Source organism: Prunus avium, chromosome 3 (assembly GCF_965620075.1).
Source record: "Prunus avium chromosome 3, drPruAviu1.hap1.1, whole genome shotgun sequence".
NCBI lineage: Eukaryota > Viridiplantae > Streptophyta > Magnoliopsida > Rosales > Rosaceae > Prunus > Prunus avium.
The window spans coordinates 8599757-8621149 of record NC_142286.1 but is presented as its reverse complement, the minus strand read 5'-3'; the positions used below and the strand labels follow the sequence as shown (position 1 = coordinate 8621149).

General features: G+C 40.0%; 1 protein-coding gene and 1 long non-coding RNA gene across 2 annotated transcripts; both read left to right on the top strand.

Annotated features, from left to right (window-relative positions):
- The first annotated feature begins 1892 nt into the window (after window positions 1–1892).
- On the top strand, window positions 1893–7255 carry LOC110751619 (uncharacterized). The gene is made up of 5 exons (XM_021952119.2): window positions 1893–2535; window positions 4515–4565; window positions 5091–5153; window positions 5246–5314; window positions 6550–7255. Exons 1-5 carry the CDS (start codon window positions 2164–2166, stop codon window positions 6835–6837), a joined length of 843 nt encoding a protein of 280 aa, XP_021807811.1. The 5' UTR covers window positions 1893–2163; the 3' UTR covers window positions 6838–7255.
- Window positions 7256–8583: 1328 nt separating this feature from the next.
- On the top strand, window positions 8584–13645 carry LOC110769366 (uncharacterized). Its single transcript, XR_015834755.1, has 2 exons — window positions 8584–9862; window positions 10088–13645. It is a non-coding gene; the product is annotated as an uncharacterized LOC110769366 (long non-coding RNA).
- The last annotated feature ends 7748 nt before the right edge of the window (window positions 13646–21393 follow it).

Sequence of the window (21393 nt, the reverse complement as noted above, 5' to 3'; positions counted from 1 at the left end):
AAATTTCCATCAGCATTGGAAAAATTTATGTACGCTATCTGGAAGTAAGAATTTTTTTGACATGTGTAAAACCAACGGTCAATGTAAACCTAGAGGGGTGATTGTGAGAGCATATATTTTCAACAACCAATAAAAAGGTGACATTTGGAAGAGGAAATATTACTTAAGTCAACTAATTGTTCTAATTAATCCTATTTAATTAGGTAATTATCTTTGATTTAAGATAGGGATATCTCCCGAATCAAGGATGAGGATTTCCACCAAATCTTCTTGATAAATTTTATGGGTAAGAATAATCCCAATTAAATATGTAATTATTCTACAAACCCTAGCCAAGCAAGGAAACTATATAAAGGCAAGTTACTCTCTCTCTCTCTCTCTCTCTCTCTCTCTCTCTCACACACACACACACACGCCCATGCGTCACCACACACAGCCATGTGCCAACACCCCCGGGTGTGGTCCGTTGACCTAAATTTATTTTGCAGGGAGCGAAGAAGAAGAAGTTCAAAGGGTGGGGGAATCTTTTGCGAATATTTTTCCACGGGATTATTTGCACAAACAATGATGATGAAAGTGTGAGTGAGATTGAGATGTAGAAGAACACCAAAGTGGATTTAAAGATATATTTCTATTGATCTGGTAGTGATGAGTAATATAATAAAAGGAGTTTACAATGCTTGTAGAAGTAGAGAAATTTGAAGTGAAAGAAGAGGAAGCAGTCCCCTCTTCCTTCGCATGGGTCCTCTATTTTGTCTAATTTTTGTCATGTTAATTTAAAGTAATTTCGTGTATAGATAATAATGTGATAAAAAACCAAAAAGCTGACATATGAATGTAATAAAGCACTATATTTATTGGGTGTAACTTATAGCAAATAATAATGTTTCCAAGCTTTGCCTTATCCGACATTATTGATGATTACTCGATGATATATCTATGAAGATGGCACACCAAAAGATGCGTGTAAGATGATGAGTATGGAGTGTTGGATAACTGCCGACGTTAAGTTGATAATAACTTAAATTATTTTATTGTCCATTTTGAAGTCATATTGTGATAAAAAAGAAACCAGGAAATGAAAGTGATAAGCAAAATTTAGAGCGTAAATATAGAACCTACCGTTATTGTGGGAAAGATATTTTTAGAGTCCCGATATTCTTTTGGAGCTCTAAAAAGAGCTCTATCCGTCATATTTATTAGACAATATGTGAAGGAAGATGCCATACTCGAAATATTCAAGTAATTAAAGATGGCAAGGTTGACGCTGCCTTGCCGCATTGCCAAACTCCAAATATTCTACAAGTAATCAAAGAGATGGCAAGTCTAGCGCCGTACTGCACTTCCTAAAACTAAATTATAAAATAAAACCAGCCAAGTAAACTAGGGTTCTAGCTTCTTTTTTCCATTTCCTACTATAATAACTATATAGAAAAAAATTAAATAAATAAATAATGGGAAAATGAAACAAAAAGGAAAATTAAAAAAGAAAAAGAAATGGCCACCATATCCTAAGCGAAACGTGCCGCATCATTAACTGACAAACATCACCATCTTCCACATCTGCCCCAATTCTCCATCTTCACTCACTCACTCACTCACTCACTCACCTTGAGAGCGCGTCCAGCTCACATCTCTCAACCAATCTACACCTATAAACCTGTCTATAAATAAATTAGTGTCATCCATCAAAAACCCATAACCGAAAAACAAAACAAAACAAAACAAAAAAAGAAAAAGGGCAAAAGCCACGCGAGCTTGGTCCAACACTGCCACGTGTTTCCTGTGTGGTGGCCCACAGAAAATGAGAAGAAAAAGATCGGAAATAGAAAAAGAAAAAAGAAAAGGGAAAAATCCACGCAAAAGAGGAGGAAGGAAGTGGAAGAGTTGTTTGTTGAGAAACACAAGAAAAAAAAAAGCAAGCAAGCAAGCAACAAAACAAAGCAAATCCACCACATATAAAACCCTCCCCTCATTATTCTTTCTTTCCTCTTCTTCTTCTTCTCTCTCTCTCTCTCTCTCTCTGCACACACACAACAACACAACAACACAACACAAAACCCACCTAAATAAAAGAGAGATTTTCTCTCGCCACCCTCTTCTTCCCCTCTCTCTCTCTCTACAAAAACAAGGAAAAAAGATAAAAACGACACTGACGACACTATGGCTGTTGCTGCTACTGACGACGACGGCTGGGTCAACCTGGCCATGAACGACGAGGCGGCGGTCGTTGACGTTCTTCTCCTCCTCAGGCACGCCCAGCCGCCGCCGCAGTCCAAGACCAGCCGTGACCTTCCGTCTCTCCGGTGGAGCGTTAGGCAGCGCCGTTCCAAGAACGTGCCACGTCATCACCATGCCAGCGACCTCGTCGTCGTTGAGGGTAAGGATAAGAAGAAGGGCGAGTCGAGCGCCGCCAGAGCCAGCCCCACTACGCCGCTCTCCTGGAGCGGCGCCACTTCGGTCAGCGGCGGCGCCCTCGACGGCTCCGAAGAGTCCAGCAGGCCCCCCAAGCCGACCGATGCCGCGAGATCTAAGGTCTGTGTGTCTCTGTCTCTGTCAGTCCTTCGGGTCGGGTCGGGTTTTGATTCGGTGGCTTTTCTTTTTCTTTTTTTCAATTTTTTTTACCTATCTATCTTAATTGACGAAAGTACCCCTGGGAAGGTGGGGTATTTACCTGGGGTGGTTCAGTAGTCAGATAGGATAGATTGTCTGGCTTTGGGCACCTGTCAGAGTCTCTTTCTTTTGCAACCTGGTTGGAGAGAGGGCTTCCAACTGATCCTTTTTTCTATTGACCATTATGCCCCTATGTGCATGGGGATGTCTCGTGACCGCCCAGGCCAATTCGCTCATTTCGTACGCCCGACCGGTTTCTAAACCCGCCGGTCATTTGGACTGGACGTTGTCGTTTTACCATTGTCAACATCGTGTGGACCGAAATGCCCTCCTCTTTCCGAGTACGATGACTTTCTCTTTTTCTCTTTTTCTAGAATTTTTTAATTTTCAGAGAAAATCGGTGACTTCCGTTCAACGCATAGAGTCAGAGAACTCCATGACACTTTCAAGCTTTTTTTCTTCTCTCATTCATTTCCTTTCCGCTCTTGTCACGCTTATTCTGCTGAAAACCCCAAAATACCCTTCTGGTTAGGGCTATTTTCGCCACTTCACAAATCCTCGGCCAACCCCAGAAACTGTGCAGCACAACACTCCCCCCCAACTCCCAACTCCTTTGTGTCGGAGTCAACAACCATACCCCAACTGGCATTTGGCAGCTTAAGTTTTTCGCGAAATGACGTAAACGACCCTGCAAAAGTCAAACCGTACTTAAAGTTCGAGGGCATTTAGGAAGAGTAAAAAACATCGTCACCTCCTTTATCGGTGGCGTGTCTTCGTGGCAAAAAATAGGTCTACGTGTGGTTTGGTGTGGTGCTGGTAGGGTAGTAGTTGTGCAGTGAGGAGGGGGAATGATTGGGTGCGGTCGGCCACAGTGTGGCGTTTCCTGCAGGCGCATGGTAAAAGTCCAACCAAATCGAGTCCCCCAGTCCTGCGACGTTGTTTTTACGCCAGAGACCATAGGCAGGCAGGGAGAGGGTGTATTATTAAAATACGACAAGAGAAAAATATTTGTCTGTTACCGTATTTGCGTGACAGCTTGATCGGCAAGTCACTTCTTTTTATGGAAAGACGAGGTCAAAGCTTGGATCCAACGGGAACAGTCAAATGGGTAAAATGTTATTTCTGATCAGGCTGTTACTCTATCTTATGTGACAGCCTGGCATGTTAACCTTTTCAATGTTTTGGTGGGGTCCAAGAAGAGATAAAATAATATATGGGTGGGTTCAGGGTTGAGAGTTGAAAACAATTTCAATGCGACAAAGTGCTTTCTTTTTGGGTATCAAATTGGGAGATTCACTGTAGAAGAAGTGGCTCCTTGGGTGGGAAGGTCACAGTGCCCCCCAAATTGTTATAAGCTGTCTTGCTTCCTCTTTGGTGCCTGCCAAACTCATAGACTTTTCAGCAAACATAGGGCCCTCAAGACTTATTTTTGTGGTTGTATTTTTTTGTAATTTTGTTTTTGGGGTAGGTTGCATTATGCATTGTGGTTGAAAGCTGAGAGCTTAATTGCTAAAAAAAAGAAGAAAAAAGAAAAAAGAAAAGAAGATAATCGAGCTTCACACTATTTGTGGGCTGCCAATTTGAAATGGTCACAATTTGAATGCATAAGTGAAACGCACATTGTCACGAGAAAGTTATGAGAGACCCTTTTGAAGTTTTGAGGCCTTGGAGCGGTTGAGAATTTATGGATTTATTGTGGCGTGGTCCATGCAGTGATTTTCCATCACCGCCGCATGTAATATGTGTACTTGATTGGATGCAAAGTGTCTTATATTTTTCCCTTCCAAGTTGTTTGGGGGCCTTTCCCATATCCGTTGAGCCGGCAAACTCTCATTTGTATTGTTATTTTTTTAGTGTGAAACTTGCTGAAAAATGATTTGGTGATTAATTGGGTTGTGTAGGTTGCTGTTAGAAGTGAAGCAGCCATCTTCAAGAGACCAAGAAAGAAGAAGGTAAAGAAGATATTCATGGAACGTTTATGTCCTATACCACAACTAATTTTTGTGTGGAGAGTGCATAGAACATAGAGAATATCTTTGCTGAGCAGATCACAAGAAAGTTAGGTAGAAGTGTCCTTGATAGGGCTTAAACTTGGGAGCTCTTTCATTTACTGCGTAAATACCCTTGCAATAAATGGGAGGTCTAGTTAAGTAATGAACGATACAACTAGCCTAATTCTAATGTCTGCCGGTGAAATGTGTTTTCGAAAAATTAAATGGGAGTACTTATCTCGACATTAATTAGCAACATATGAATGAAGCAGAAAAACTAGTACTTGATTTCATCTGTAAAACTATCTTCGGGGTCGAATATATGAAAAACAGTAATGCCATCACCTTGCCATTTTCTTGATGAAGAAGTATTTTAAGGCTATGCATCTCCCATGTTCTTTCTTTGGTTTGTTTGTGGTGGTGAGTGGAATACTTGTTAGATTCATATCTCATAGTGTAGTAATAATTTCTCGTGGCTGTGTGCAGACGCTAGCTGAACTAAAAGAGGAGGAGAGTTTTCTGTTGAAGGAAAGACGAAACTTGAAAAATGTATGTCTTTAATTCATCCTCCTTTTTTATTTCATAATATGTCTAAGTGGAGATTTCTGAATATTGATTTCTTTAATGCATCCTTTGAGCAGCAACTGGCAACACTACGCGTCACTGTTGAAAAACAGAGGGCCACAAATGAAAGCTTGAGAAAAATAAAGGTGAACATGCTGCTACTATTCTCTAGACTCTTTATGTTATATGTATGCATTTAAATTGAACTTGGATATATTTGAATTTTCATGAAACTTGCAGTTTGAAACCTCATAACGGATTCAGTTTTGTTTGCAAATAATGGCTTTATTCGAAAACTTAAAGTTTCACCTTTGATTTCTTTATTCTAAAACTAAAAGATATTATTGGATTGGAAAGATTATAGCTGGGAGAGATTCTAGCTATTATAAAATAATGGCTTCCAAGTTATTTTTGTGAAGATTTGATGCTTGCACATCAAAAGCTGTTTATAAGTTCTTTATTGGATTAGAAAATCAACTTCACTTATAGGATAATTTGTGTGCCTCAAATGTGCTGATTTTCTTTCCTCTTGGGGATATTTCTCTGTTTTACATGATTCTAGAACTTTTTGTCGTCTTGCTTGGATGAGTGATTGACCTCTGCATTGGGTCCTTTGTTGCATCGTTTAAGGGCGTGTGTTGAAAGTTGTAGACTTGTAGTTCCATCTGCTTAGAGTAGCGATCTTGGTACAAATCAAGCATCAGAACATCTCAACATCAGTGCAGAAATTTTCTCATCCCTCATTAGAACTTTCAGAAAATGCGCTTAAGTAAGAAGTCCACCCCAGTCTCGGAATATTTTCATGTGGACACTATGCATATGTTTTGAACCAGCCCTGCTGCATGATCCAGTGCTTCATCTTTTCTTGAGGTTAAATTTTTTATGCTTGGGTAGGGGATGTCATATGTGGTCTTCTAATACATAATGGGCACACTATGGTATGCATCAGCAGACGATTACACACGTTGTCTCAAGACTTCAAGGTCACTTTCATTTCAACAGTGGCCTACTCTTCTGGTTCTCTGTTTCCTCCACTAAGGATGCTTCCTGCATTCAACTATGTGTTACTTTAGCTTTCAAGAAGGGTGAAAAAAGGAAACTGAATGTTCACAAGCTACGTAAAAAAAATTTATATTAGGCAATAGGTGACATCAAATTTTGAACAAATTACCAAATTTTGAGGAGTGTCGCTATAGTAGAAATGTAATATGAAACTATTTTTAGTCTTTCCTGTCACATAATTTATGCCGCTGACACCTTAGTGTTTATTAAGTATGGGATTTTTCCTTCTATATTTTCGTGATTATCAGCTACTTAAAGAAGAATGTATTATAGACAGGTATGACATGGATTTTAATAGCGGTTTTATGTTCAATTACAGCTTGATTTGCAGTTGCCCCAGACAACGAAGAAAGCTACAACTTCTGTTGTGCCTGGTGAATCCATTTCGTACCAACTTGAGCAAGTAAATGCGGTTGGTGTCCCTACAAAAATCATGCCAACAATTGTTCATTGCAGTAATCTTGGCGCTTCCCAAAGCTCCTGTCCACCAAATGTTTCTTGCAAGGTAGAAGAGGCTGGGAGCCGGGATGCTGCCTTTTCGCTACCTGATTTAAATCTACCATTTGGAGACAACCCGAGCTCTGAGGTTTTATACCGAACGAGCTGAGCAGATTCAAACGTATACGAAAATTCAGTTTCTCTAATTATGCGGCATCAAGATCATCAGCGGTATTTAGCTGAATAAGATTCAACTCCTTGATCCTAAGTTCCTAACTGTATTTTAGGTTGACAGACTGAAAGTGTAAGTATAAAAAAAGGATTTACCTTGACCGCTTCTGGAAGTGAATGCGGACATTAATTTGTTTTTTCATACACGAAAGAACCGAGGGTAGTGTAGAGATCCTAACCCTTTAGTTAATACATTCTTCCCGTGTTCAGGTTTCTGTGTTTGTCTGAAGTTCTTTGGGAACCCTCATCCTTTTTCCTCTTTTAGTTTATTAAAAATATATTGAACTGTTGACTGCATGGTGTAATTACTCCATGATATAGGCTTATTTGTTGAAATGCCCCATGTGGTTTTTAAATACTCTCAATTTGCCCCTTGACGTTTCAAATGACTCAATCACCCACTTGAACTTCCATTTTGTGACAAAGGTTGCCCCATTTCGTTACTTTTCAATTAAAAATCGTTAAATCAGTTGAAGTAGCCTGGGTATTTTGGTAAATTAAACTATTAAAAATTAAAAAAAATCTAAATTAAATATGAAAATTATTTGAAATGATTTTAAAAAATAAAGATAAAAATGTCTCCTTATTTTTTCTCCCTATCGTCAGCCCCCACCACCTTCTCCCTCATCTCAACTAGCCCCAACGCCCACCCCGCCTTCTACCCTCTCTCTCTCTCTCTCTCTCTCTCTCTCCTCAATTGTCAAAAGGCACAAACCCACAAACAGAATCACAAAATTGACTTCATATTTCGCATCTATGGCAGTTCAAATCTCCCTCGATGGTTGCCAAAGAAAGAGAGAGAATTGGGAGGAGAGAGACAGAGGGTGAATTGTTGGTTAGGGTTTGATGATGTTGAAGAGAGAAGGAGGAGAAGGTGGAGGGCGAGTTGGGTTTTTGGCTGCTCCAGAGAGAGAGAGAGGAGGGGGGGTGGGTGGTGGGAGGGAGAGAAAGAGGATGAAGGGTTGCTGGGGTTGGTTGGGCGGTGAGGCTGGTTGAGAGGAGGGAGAAGGTGGTGGGGATTGATGATCGAGGGATATTTATTTTGAATTTTGAATTTTTATAAAAGTAATTAACATTAACTAAAATTTTTATTTGAAAACTGACGAATGAGAACTTTTCACATAATGGAAGTTTAGGGGGAAATTGAGTCAATTGAAATGTCAGGGGACAACCAAGGTGGTTGCTATGAGTGGTTCGGCACTCTCATTCCTTAAGAGAGGTCAGGGGTTCGATCCTTGCTCTCGTATGGAGTCACCACTTTGGCTAACACTTTACCCCTTACGGGCCGACCCGGTGTGAGTGGGGATTAGTCTGGGTTGTGGTTAAGGCTTAAAGGTGCCACCCATAGTTGGGGCCCATCCAGGACCACCTCATGATTTAGACCAAAAAAAAAAAAAAAATATCAGGGGACAATATGAGACTATTTAGAAAGCACATGAGGCATTTCAATAAATAAGCCCATAATATATGAAGAAAAATACCATGAAACCAATAGATACTCGGTACTTCTGTACTTGGAAATTTCAGAAAAAAAAGAGAAAGAAGGAAATATTAAACTTTTGAAAAAGAAAATGACAAAAAAAAAAAAAAAGGAGCGTTGACTTCAGAAAATCAGTAATCACATGGTTGCCTAATTAATTATATAATGATCACAAAATACATTTGAACTATCCAGGATGTTAAAAATTGGCCCAAATTGTATTGATTAATTAATTGTGTAAGGGCCACTTTATTGTTGTTTGCTAGCTTTCTTCATTTGTCATGCCGTGGTTTTTCAAATGGGAAATGATGGCACATGCCATCTTTGTTGAAAGGCTAGAGACAAGGAGATGAAGTGGGGTCTGCACCTAAAGCAATTGGAATGGAGCAACTCACGTGGGCATGCTGTTAAAGGGATGGTCTTTTGTCAAATAGAGGAAACGAGGTGCATGGCTCGAGGCATATTTATGGGCTGCTAATGGTGCATGTCTCAAGGCTTCTTTGACTGACCATCACGTGGCTTTCTTCGGCATGCGGTTTCTCTCTCATTTGGAGAGTTGCTGCATGGGTTTATAAAAGGGAGAAAGGAATCATGCAAGTGAGGTGTGTGTGGGCAGTGTGTCGCACCATCTTGGAGGTGCCGTTTGCACCATGTGAGAGAGGGAGATAAAGGAGCTGCTGCTCCTCTTTGTTGTGGCTGCACATTTGAAGACGTTTGCTTGTCTGATCAGTGAGAGAAAAATCCATTTCTCTACTGGTCTTTGGGTGTGGCATTATTTGTTCTCTCTTTTAGTATCGGTGTGTGAGTGACTTGGGTGTATTTGGGATTTGGGTTGTGAGAGTTAAACTCTGTAATTCCTAGGGTAGGTGAGAGGGTTAATCTCCTTTGGTTGTAATCTCTTTTGGGATACTAGTGGAATTTCTCGCTGTCTTCGAACTGGATGTAGGCTACACACGGGCCGAACCAGTATAAATCCTTGTGTCGAATGGATTTCTGTATTTCATAGTTTGCTCTTGTTGTTTCAATGGTTTCATATCAACCACCACAGTGCAATCCGCTTCCGCTGCGCACAACAAGTGGTATCAGAGCTCCAGTTTTTTCGATCTGGTGGAGTTTTGTGTTTGTGATGATGAAATCAGGAGACTTGTTGAGAAAATATGAAATTATTTTGACAGGAGAAAAATTCCAGACTTTGGTGTTGAAGATGAGAGCCTTGTTATTGCAACAGGGGCTGCTCAAAAGGTGCTAAAGGGTATCTAAGCATGGCCAGCAACGTGTTCCAACGATGGAGAAGGATGATGTCTTGAATCGGGCACTCACTGCGATTGGATTGCAGTTAGCGGACGGTGTTCTTCGTGAGGTTGCCGATGAGACTGCACATGCTGGGCTATGGCTGAAATGGTGGAGAATACATATATGACCAAATCATTTCCAATCGGTTGTATGCCAAACAACGATTGTACACTCAGTGGTATGGCGGAAGGTACACTTAGTCAAAACTATCTTGTTGAGTTCAATAAGATTTCATGAATGTGTAGGTCATGAATATGAAAATAGGATGATAAGGATCAGACAGTAATGGAGGAAAATCGCGTTCCAAGGTGAATGTTCAGGAGGACAAATGCAACTTTGCCACAAGGACGGGCATTTGAGATTTGATTGCCCATCAGTTAAAGAAAGAAAAAGAGTCTAATAATTCCTCTTGCAGGTGCTTTTGTGGATGTCGTAGGGAGGATAAAATTTATGTTCCTCCTATGATCGATGATTCCGGTGTGCCGTGCTTGGGGTGTGATTTTTTACTTGTCTTTGGTGACTTTTGAAATTTTCTTTACGGTGGAGTTTCAAGAGTTTTCGTGGGTGTTCCTTGTGGGTAGTGTGTAGTTTGTTGCTTTGATTTTCTCTATGTACTTTGGGTAGCATTGTTTATGGCTACATGGGTTTTTTTTTTTTTTTTTTCTTTCGATCATTAGATTTTCAAGTGAGGGTTTTGATTGTAAGGGGTTATCTTTCGGGAGGATGATTCCCTCCTATGACAGCTGAAATTGTTCGTTCTGCTACTTGGTCGCCCGGGCTATGCGTGTATCGTAGCGGAAGAAGCTTGAGGTTCAAGCGTTTAAGGTTTTGTGCGGTTTATGCACGTACATTCAGCTGGTGTGGCTTGGTTATGAGGATGATAGAAGAGGTTCTTCTGTTGGGGTCATCCGGTTCGATCGAAGCACACATTTTTTATTGCAAGTTCAAGGAGTGCTTGAGCTTGATTTGGTAAGAGGAAGATGAGCGATGAAAGTTCTATTGTGGCTTGGTAAATTTGTGCCAAGGTGGAGATTGTTAAAAATTGGCCCAAATTGTATTGATTAATTAATTGTGTAAGGGCCACTTTATTGTTGTTTGCTAGCTTTCTTCATTTGTCATGCCGTGGTTTTTCAAATGGGAAATGATGGCACATGCCATCTTTGTTGAAAGGCTAGAGACAAGGAGATGAAGTGGGGTCTGCACCTAAAGCAATTGGAATGGAGCAACTCACGTGGGCATGCTGTTAAAGGGATGGTCTTTTGTCAAATAGAGGAAACGAGGTGCATGGCTCGAGGCATATTTATGGGCTGCTAATGGTGCATGTCTCAAGGCTTCTTTGACTGACCATCACGTGGCTTTCTTCGGCATGCGGTTTCTCTCTCATTTGGAGAGTTGCTGCATGGGTTTATAAAAGGGAGAAAGGAATCATGCAAGTGAGGTGTGTGTGGGCAGTGTGTCGCACCATCTTGGAGGTGCCGTTTGCACCATGTGAGAGAGGGAGATAAAGGAGCTGCTGCTCCTCTTTGTTGTGGCTGCACATTTGAAGACGTTTGCTTGTCTGATCAGTGAGAGAAAAATCCATTTCTCTACTGGTCTTTGGGTGTGGCACTATTTGTTCTCTCTTTTAGTATCGGTGTGTGAGTGACTTGGGTGTATTTGGGATTTGGGTTGTGAGAGTTAAACTCTGTAATTCCTAGGGTAGGTGAGAGGGTTAATCTCCTTTGGTTGTAATCTCTTTTGGGATACTAGTGGAATTTCTCGCTGTCTTCGAACTGGATGTAGGCTACACACGGGCCGAACCAGTATAAATCCTTGTGTCGAATGGATTTCTGTATTTCATAGTTTGCTCTTGTTGTTTCAATGGTTTCATATCAACCACCACAGTGCAATCCGCTTCCGCTGCGCACAACAAGTGGTATCAGAGCTCCAGTTTTTTCGATCTGGTGGAGTTTTGTGTTTGTGATGATGAAATCAGGAGACTTGTTGAGAAAATATGAAATTATTTTGACAGGAGAAAAATTCCAGACTTTGGTGTTGAAGATGAGAGCCTTGTTATTGCAACAGGGGCTGCTCAAAAGGTGCTAAAGGGTATCTAAGCATGGCCAGCAACGTGTTCCAACGATGGAGAAGGATGATGTCTTGAATCGGGCACTCACTGCGATTGGATTGCAGTTAGCGGACGGTGTTCTTCGTGAGGTTGCCGATGAGACTGCACATGCTGGGCTATGGCTGAAATGGTGGAGAATACATATATGACCAAATCATTTCCAATCGGTTGTATGCCAAACAACGATTGTACACTCAGTGGTATGGCGGAAGGTACACTTAGTCAAAACTATCTTGTTGAGTTCAATAAGATTTCATGAATGTGTAGGTCATGAATATGAAAATAGGATGATAAGGATCAGACAGTAATGGAGGAAAATCGCGTTCCAAGGTGAATGTTCAGGAGGACAAATGCAACTTTGCCACAAGGACGGGCATTTGAGATTTGATTGCCCATCAGTTAAAGAAAGAAAAAGAGTCTAATAATTCCTCTTGCAGGTGCTTTTGTGGATGTCGTAGGGAGGATAAAATTTATGTTCCTCCTATGATCGATGATTCCGGTGTGCCGTGCTTGGGGTGTGATTTTTTACTTGTCTTTGGTGACTTTTGAAATTTTCTTTACGGTGGAGTTTCAAGAGTTTTCGTGGGTGTTCCTTGTGGGTAGTGTGTAGTTTGTTGCTTTGATTTTCTCTATGTACTTTGGGTAGCATTGTTTATGGCTACATGGGTTTTTTTTTTTTTTTTTCTTTCGATCATTAGATTTTCAAGTGAGGGTTTTGATTGTAAGGGGTTATCTTTCGGGAGGATGATTCCCTCCTATGACAGCTGAAATTGTTCGTTCTGCTACTTGGTCGCCCGGGCTATGCGTGTATCGTAGCGGAAGAAGCTTGAGGTTCAAGCGTTTAAGGTTTTGTGCGGTTTATGCACGTACATTCAGCTGGTGTGGCTTGGTTATGAGGATGATAGAAGAGGTTCTTCTGTTGGGGTCATCCGGTTCGATCGAAGCACACATTTTTTATTGCAAGTTCAAGGAGTGCTTGAGCTTGATTTGGTAAGAGGAAGATGAGCGATGAAAGTTCTATTGTGGCTTGGTAAATTTGTGCCAAGGTGGAGATTGTTAAAAATTGGCCCAAATTGTATTGATTAATTAATTGTGTAAGGGCCACTTTATTGTTGTTTGCTAGCTTTCTTCATTTGTCATGCCGTGGTTTTTCAAATGGGAAATGATGGCACATGCCATCTTTGTTGAAAGGCTAGAGACAAGGAGATGAAGTGGGGTCTGCACCTAAAGCAATTGGAATGGAGCAACTCACGTGGGCATGCTGTTAAAGGGATGGTCTTTTGTCAAATAGAGGAAACGAGGTGCATGGCTCGAGGCATATTTATGGGCTGCTAATGGTGCATGTCTCAAGGCTTCTTTGACTGACCATCACGTGGCTTTCTTCGGCATGCGGTTTCTCTCTCATTTGGAGAGTTGCTGCATGGGTTTATAAAAGGGAGAAAGGAATCATGCAAGTGAGGTGTGTGTGGGCAGTGTGTCGCACCATCTTGGAGGTGCCGTTTGCACCATGTGAGAGAGGGAGATAAAGGAGCTGCTGCTCCTCTTTGTTGTGGCTGCACATTTGAAGACGTTTGCTTGTCTGATCAGTGAGAGAAAAATCCATTTCTCTACTGGTCTTTGGGTGTGGCACTATTTGTTCTCTCTTTTAGTATCGGTGTGTGAGTGACTTGGGTGTATTTGGGATTTGGGTTGTGAGAGTTAAACTCTGTAATTCCTAGGGTAGGTGAGAGGGTTAATCTCCTTTGGTTGTAATCTCTTTTGGGATACTAGTGGAATTTCTCGCTGTCTTCGAACTGGATGTAGGCTACACACGGGCCGAACCAGTATAAATCCTTGTGTCGAATGGATTTCTGTATTTCATAGTTTGCTCTTGTTGTTTCAATGGTTTCATATCAACCACCACAGTGCAATCCGCTTCCGCTGCGCACAACACAGGAGACATAAGTGAAGGCTTTTCTCTAGGACTCCATTAAAGAGCTCAATCAAGCTTAGAAATCACAGAAGGTAGAAGAGAGAGTTCGAGAGAGATATTTGATATTGAAGTAATGTTTTTCATTATTTCTCAAAGTAATAGTACCAGCTTATATATATGCATGTAGATCAATTCAGCTTAATTAACACTAACCAGCTGATTAACTTAACAGACTACTAACTAACTAGTAATCGTAACTAACTTGCCAGCTCACAATATACAACTAACAGCACATGGTTATACAACTTATAGCACATAGGCATAAGAGCTTTAATCAGGTGGTTTGAGATGTAGGCTAACATCCCCCCTTAAGCTAATGCTAGGAGAACTCATCGAAGCCAGGACATCTCAATTGCAGTAGTAGCAAGAGCTTGATATTCTGCCTTTGTCGAAGAACGAGACACGGTGCTTTGTTTCTTGGCACACCAAGAGATGGGATTATTGCCCAGAAAAGCAACATATCCAGTTGTGGAATGCCTATCATTCACATCACCGACCCAGTCAACATTAGAATAGGCTTGAAGATGAACATCACCATAAGTGAAATGAATCCCATGAGTGAGGGTACCGGCAAGATAACGTAGAACATGCTTCACAGTAGCAAAATGGGGCTCAGTGGGAGTGTGCATAAATTGATAGAGAGTGTTTACTGGGAAAGCAATATCAGGTATGCTGAAAGTTAGATACTGAAGCCCTCCAACTAGACTTCGATAAAGGGTAGGATCGGAGAGATGAACACCATCAAACTTGAGAAATTTTGTAGTAGGTAAACAAGGAATAGGACAGGGTTTGCAGTGTGTCATGCCAGCTTTAGCTAGAAGATCAGTAGCATATTTAGATTGATTCACGTGAATACCAGAAGAAGTATATTGCACTTAAAGGCCCAAAAAGTAGGTTAATTTGCCAAGGTCTTTCATATCAAACTCATGACCAAGAGCTGTAATAGTTTGCTGAATCAAAAGAGCATTGTTCCCAGTCAAGATAATATCATCTACGTATAAAAGAAGGATGATAAGATCACTGCCAGATGCTCGAACAAACAAGGATGTATTTGCGAAGGACTGAACAAACCCTAGTGTGAGAAGATGAGTGGTGAATCTTTCATTCCAGGCTCAAGGAGCTTGTTTGAGACCATATAAAGATTTCAACAAGCGACAAACATGGTGTGGATGTGTGGAATTTATAAAACCAGGTGGTTGTTGCATGTAAACTTCTTCATGAAGAATGCCATGAAGAAAAGCATTCTTGACATCCAATTGCTTAATAGTCCAATGAAATTGAGCAGCTAAAGCAAGTACCAAGCGAACAGTAGAATGCTTGACAACGGGACTGAATGTTTCATCATAGTCTAAACCAGCCTCATGATGAAATCCCTTAGCAACAAGCCGAGCCTTGTGGCGAGAAACAGATCCATCAGCATTCCTTTTCAACTTAACCCATTTACAGCCAACTACATTCATAGAAGGTTGATAAGGAACTAGAGTCCAAGTCTTCTATTTCTCAAGAGCCTGAAACTCTTCAACCATGCCTTGAGTCCATTCAGGAATCTTTGCTGCCTGAGAATAAGAATGAGGCTCTATCAAAGAAGGAGCACATGATGTCTTGGCAGCTAAGAAACCCTTACGAGGTTTAAGTATACCAGACTTGGAATGAGTTTGCATAGGGTGAACATTAGTAGATGGCCCAGAGATATCAACAACAAGATCCACTAATGATGACACTGATGCAGTAGATGAAGATGCTGGAGACTGTGAAGAGTGTTCTTCCGGAATTTGATATTGTACATGCTCAATAGAACCAGGAGACCAAGAAGATTGTTCACCCTGAAGCTAATCGTGCACATGCTCAATAGAACCATTAGTAACAGCTATAGGAGAAGAGCTAGTAGCGTCCCTGGTATGTGATACTGGACTGTGTAGAGAAATAGAAAGAGCAGGGGATACTTGTGAGTCATCAAGTCGAGATGGAAACTGAGATACTAGAGGTCTAGATGAAAGAACAGACCGAGATGAAGTTAAATCAGTTGGTGGAGGATGAAAAGAAGTTGTTCTGAAAGGAAAATAATCCTCATAAAAAATAACATGGCTAGATATATAAATGCGATCATTATGAGGCTGAAGACATAGATACCCCTTGTAATCTAAAGCATACCCCAAAAGCACACACTGTTCAGACCTAGATTGCACCTTAAATTGATTGTAAGGACGTAAAAGAGGATAACAGGCACACCCAAAGACCTTCAAGTTTGTAAGATTTGGTTCCTTATGAAAAAGCTTAGAAAATGGAGATTCCATATTGAGAGCTTTGCAAGGCATTCTATTAATAAGATAGTTTGAGGTAGCTAAAGCATGAAACAAATACTTAGAAGGGAGAGCAGCAATAGTTAAGAGAGTAATGGCAGTCTCCACTAAATGTCGATGCTTTTTTTTCTGCCCTACCATTTTGTTCAGGGGTATATGGACATGATTTATGGTGGACAATACCCTTGGAACTAAGATAAGTCTAGAACTCCTTGCTTACATATTCACCCCCACCATTACTCTGAAAATGCTTAATAGTTGCAGCAAATTGAGTCTCAACATAAGCAACAAAATGAACAAAGGAAGAGAAGCAATCTGACTTCTTTATTAATGGAAACAACCAACAAAATTTGGTACACTCATCAAGAAATATGACATAGTATTTATGACCATGAAGAGATGGATAAGGAGTAGGACCCCAGACATCGGAGTGTATCACCTCAAAAGGAATTTGAGATACAATATGAGTAGAAGAAAAAGGTTGTTTACACATCTTGCCTTGCAAGCAGTAACTACAAACTTGAGAAGAACTAGAGGATAGAGGTATATGAATCTTAGCTAACATAGAGCTAGTTATTTCATTAGATGAATGGCCTAGTCGATAATGCCAAAGGGTATTGCTAACTTTCTGTCCGTGAAAAGCAACCATAGGTGGTAAGGTAGAAAGTGTCCTTGTCGGGAGAAGATAAAGGCCATTAAGACACTTTCCGTGATACATAATTCTCCCCTTCAAATCCTGTATTTGGAACCAGAAGGCATTATAAAGAAGTTGGCAATTATTGTCAAGACAAAAATGATGCACAGATAGGAGATTAGTAGCAAGGTTTGGAACATGTAAAACCTCAGGCAAAGTATAGACTTGATTACCAAACACAAGAAAAGAACTACCATTACCTATGGTGACATTATCCTTGTTGGTTGAAGGTGTAACATTAGAAAGAAGTCGTAGATCAGATGTCATGTGATTGGTTGCCCCACTGTCTGTCAACCAAATATTAGGATCAGTAAATTGACTAGTAGAAGTGGCAGTAAGAGCAGTGAGAGCTGGTGAAGGAGGCGAGCCTTGATAGGAATAATTGTGGCGATGTGGACAATTTGGAGCAGTATGCCCAAATTGCAGGCACAGTTGACAAGTCTCATGACATGTTGAAGAAGAAACTGAGATAGGTGGAGCGGTGGGTGAAGAAGATAAGATACTAGGACTTGGATTTGGTAGAACAAAGTACCGAGTCGAATTGGGACCAGAACCATGACTCCATGAACCATTACAAGTACCAAGTCACTTCATTCAGACATCCACCAAGAGTTATTACTATTAAATCAACTTAAATTGGTCCAACTAAAATTACCTTTCAAATGCAAAGGATCCACTAGTGGTTTGGAGCAATTGCTCCCTCTAGGAAAGGTCCCTGGTTTAAGTCCTAACATCCGTGTAGTGTGTGTGAGTTTAGTATATTATCGTCCCTCTCAATATGAAAGATACTAAAAAAAACCCTTTCAAATGAAAATTGATTGTAAGATAAATAAGTCTTTTGAATATAGTCTGTTTCTTGCCTATGTTGAATATAGTCTTTTCTTTTTTCGCTTGAAATCTTGAAAACCTAATGGATAGTTAAGGTTTTAGATCAGCTATTTATAAATGTATGATTTGCAATAAGCTTACCAAAACGAAAATCCTTAGAGAAGAGAACAAGAGTAGGTATTAATTAACACTTATGGGTGGCTACATATATAGTATCAGACCACCCATTATAAGTACATTGATTTTGATTGTAGTTGCAGTTAGTTTTCTGCAAGCGACCCTCCCTCTCCTTCTCCATCTCCCTCTCTTCCTTCTTTTCCTTTTTCCCTTCCTGTTCTTTCTTCCTCTTAATATGGTATAATTTATACCCCAGAGTGCTTTGAAAGGCTTAAAGCAGGTTGTGAAGTGTTCAAATGCAACAAGGCCAAAACATACTATCATTGTTTAAAGGCAGTTATAATAGAATGCAGGAACAATACATGGCAAATTCAATGAGTCACAATTTTGGATTTGGTATAACTGCTCTCTCTCTCTCTCTCATGGACATGCTTGATTCTAGTTAATGAGTAATTTGGTCAGGTGAGGAGGGGATCACCCCCTATGTTCTCTCTTCCTTTTTTCTTTTCAAAATAAAATTCTTATGGTAATATTTTCAATCATGCAGAAGAAATTTTGTGGAAATTTGCTAGAGTGTTTGGAAGAAGAAATGACAAATGCTGGAGGAAGGGAACGAATCCAGACAAGTTCTGGTTTGGCAGAAAACTGAAGACAAGGCACTTGAAACTTTGATTGGCATGAAGCATTTGATATTTAATTCTACTTTTGGTAATATTATTTTATGTTTGATGAAAACCAGGCCTCAAGGATTTGCTAATGCCATCCAAAGAAGGGTTAATGGTTTGGGCCTCTTCGTTCTATCTTGTTGTGTAGGTCCTATATATGATATTGTAGCACTTGTCTTGCTAGATTCTGGGTTTCAATTTATCTATCTTGGGTTTGCTCACTCTGTTCAAACTAGGGATGGCAAAAATCCCCGCGGGGACGGGTCCCCGACCCTAATGGGGGGAGATTTCAGGGCCAAACGGGTATCGGGTACGGGGATCCCCGAACTTGAAAAATCTCCAACGGGTATGGGGAGGGGATGGTATTGGCGTCCCCATCCCCGAACCCGACCCGAAAATATATATATTTATATTTAAATAAATAAATATATAATTACAATATTTATGTTTAACCCTAAGTAAACCTCCCTCTCCTAATTCTTCCTAATCTTCTCTGGATTTTCATATTGATGTGATTTTGAATAGTTGAGTTGAACTTTATAGTTAATTTGAATGTGTTGAATGATAATTTAATATGAAACTTAATGTTAAAATGTATGATAAATATTTTTTATGCAAAAAAAATCGGGGATTCGGGCCGGGTATGGGGGATAGTCCCCCGACGGGGACGGGGACGGGGATTCCCCGAAACCTATTAAACGGGGATTGGTTCGGGGATGGGGGCGGGGACGGGGATGGTATTGTCATACCCGGCCCCTACCCGGCCCGTTGCCATCCCTAGTTCAAACCCTCCAAACTAAACAAATGCGGATGGTTCGGTTCAAATTTTTTTCTGAGAAATTTAGTATTAATTTTCTTATTTGAATAGAAATTAGTAAACACCATTGGGTTAAGAATTATTAGTTCATTGGGTTATGACCATTGTGTTATTTAAATGGCCCAACTTTTGGAGGTTTCTGGTAATGAGCCCAACTGAAGGAACGGATGCCCTTTATAAAATACAAGTGACAACTTTTCAGATTTTTTTGCAACCCTATCGGAAACCAGTGGACAATGGTGGTCCTTTTTGGATTTTCAGAAAAAGGTGCCAATGCAATTGTTTATCGAAGTGATACATTGATTGCCTTTTCAAATTTTTTTTTTTTGGAAAGGGTTCTTCATATAAATAGAGCAGTCCTTTTGTAGTCAATTTATTCAATTCCTTCACTGCAGATTTTTGTGAAAACAATTTGACACTCCAGATGATGTTAGTGTAATTTTCAAAACCTCGGGGGTTTTATAAAAACATCAAAAACCTCAGCTGGTACTAATATAAACAACTTAATCATAATACCAGTTTTAAATAGGGGTAGGCATTTGAACCGATGAATTGGGCAACCAATCCAATTCGAGTCCAAAAAAATCGTGTTGACAAAAGAAGTCAACTTAGGCTAAAAAACTGAACTAGGCCGTTACAGATCGGTTCCCATTCCGGTTCTTGTGTTGGAAAAATCGGTCGAAACCAAACACTGCCGAGTATGTTAAGTTTACTTATTCATTCATATCCAATTATATTAGTAAGCCTAATTAATATGTAACCACATTAGTAACCCCAATTAATATTTAAATACTTTTGGCCAATTAATATACAAAGTTCTCAAGAGATATGAAGGACTTTTTTTGGTCTGTTCAATCCCTTTTGAGTATAACATGTAAGAATATTTATATAGTATTCTATGTAGGCCATATGGTACAGTCCATGTGACATATGAATTATTTGGGTTTAATGAATAATATTTAGAAACAATCTTCTTGGTCAAATAAAGAGAAGTAGTTTTCTATTTTATTAACGTGATGGATGGTAATTGATTACATATTTCACTAGAAAACAAATAATATCTCTGCTTATAATAGTGCACATACCCATCTTATTGCTAAAATATGAATATGATTTTGAATATGTTAGGTTCTTATTTTATTCTTCTCCATAAGGAGGTATATATAAGAGTTTATATGAGTGCTTTACAATGAATTAGATATAATAAAGGATTAGGAAAGTATCTCCTAATTATACAATGATTTGACAACTATATAAAAATAGGAAAGTAAATCCCTTAATTAATCAAGGAAATAAATCTCCTTGATTAATTAGGAGACTTACTTCAACACTCCTCCTCAAGTTGGTGCATATACGTCACAAATGCCCAACTTGGTAAGTGAGTCATGAAATACTCTGCCCAATCAGCATATGTATATCCGAAAACTTCAAGATCTTCATGTTTTGAGAACATTAAAACCTTTCCAAGGGCTAACTTTAAGTATCTTAAGATTCGATCAACAGCATTCATATGAGAAACACTGGGTGAATGCATAAACTGACTAACCACACTCACAGCATATGCACTATCTGGTCTTGTGTGTGCCAGGTATATCAACCTTCCAACAAGGCGTTTGATACTGTTCCTTATTGGTTGGTTCTTGGTCCATGTCTTCACACAACTTGTGATTCATCTCAAGGGGTGTGTCAACCGGCACACTAAATGACTTCCTCAGCAGGTGATTGGTGTGGTATTGGAGCTGAAGCGGGCAAAATCTCCTAAGACGGTTCAATTTCCTCCTCCTGATTTTGACAGCGTGGAGAAAACTGATCATTTTCCTTTGGTGACCGGTCGCTGGATTTTGGCAACTAGTCAGTTTGAAACAGCTTCTCTGACTACCAGTCGCTTTCCACTAGTGACTGGTAGTTTTGAAGCAGATTCTCCGTGTTCGAAGAACTAAGGGGGGCCGGTCGCTTTCCATTGGCGACCGACCGTTTGATTTAGGAATTTGATTTGAGGAGTTTGATGTATGAATTTGATGTAGGAATTAGATTTGAGAGGTGTGTGTATAAGATTTGAGGAATTTGATTTGAGTATGAGAAATTTGAGATAAGGCATTTGAGGACTTTAGATTTGAGGGATTTGGATATGGATTTGGATTTGGATTCGGATTCAGGTTGGGAAACGATATCCATGGCAGCGGAAGGATTTAAGAATAAGAGAAAAAAGATGTGTTTAGGG

Excerpts from the sequence above, each read along its gene's own strand:
- LOC110751619 (XM_021952119.2), top strand. The coding sequence starts at position 2,164 with ATGGCTGTTGCTGCTACTGACGACGACGGCTGGGTCAACCTGGCCATG. Across the intron at positions 2,536-4,514 it reads CCGATGCCGCGAGATCTAAG|GTTGCTGTTAGAAGTGAAGC; the intron begins GTCTGTGTGTCT and ends TGGGTTGTGTAG. Across the intron at positions 5,315-6,549 it reads AAAGCTTGAGAAAAATAAAG|CTTGATTTGCAGTTGCCCCA; the intron begins GTGAACATGCTG and ends GTTCAATTACAG.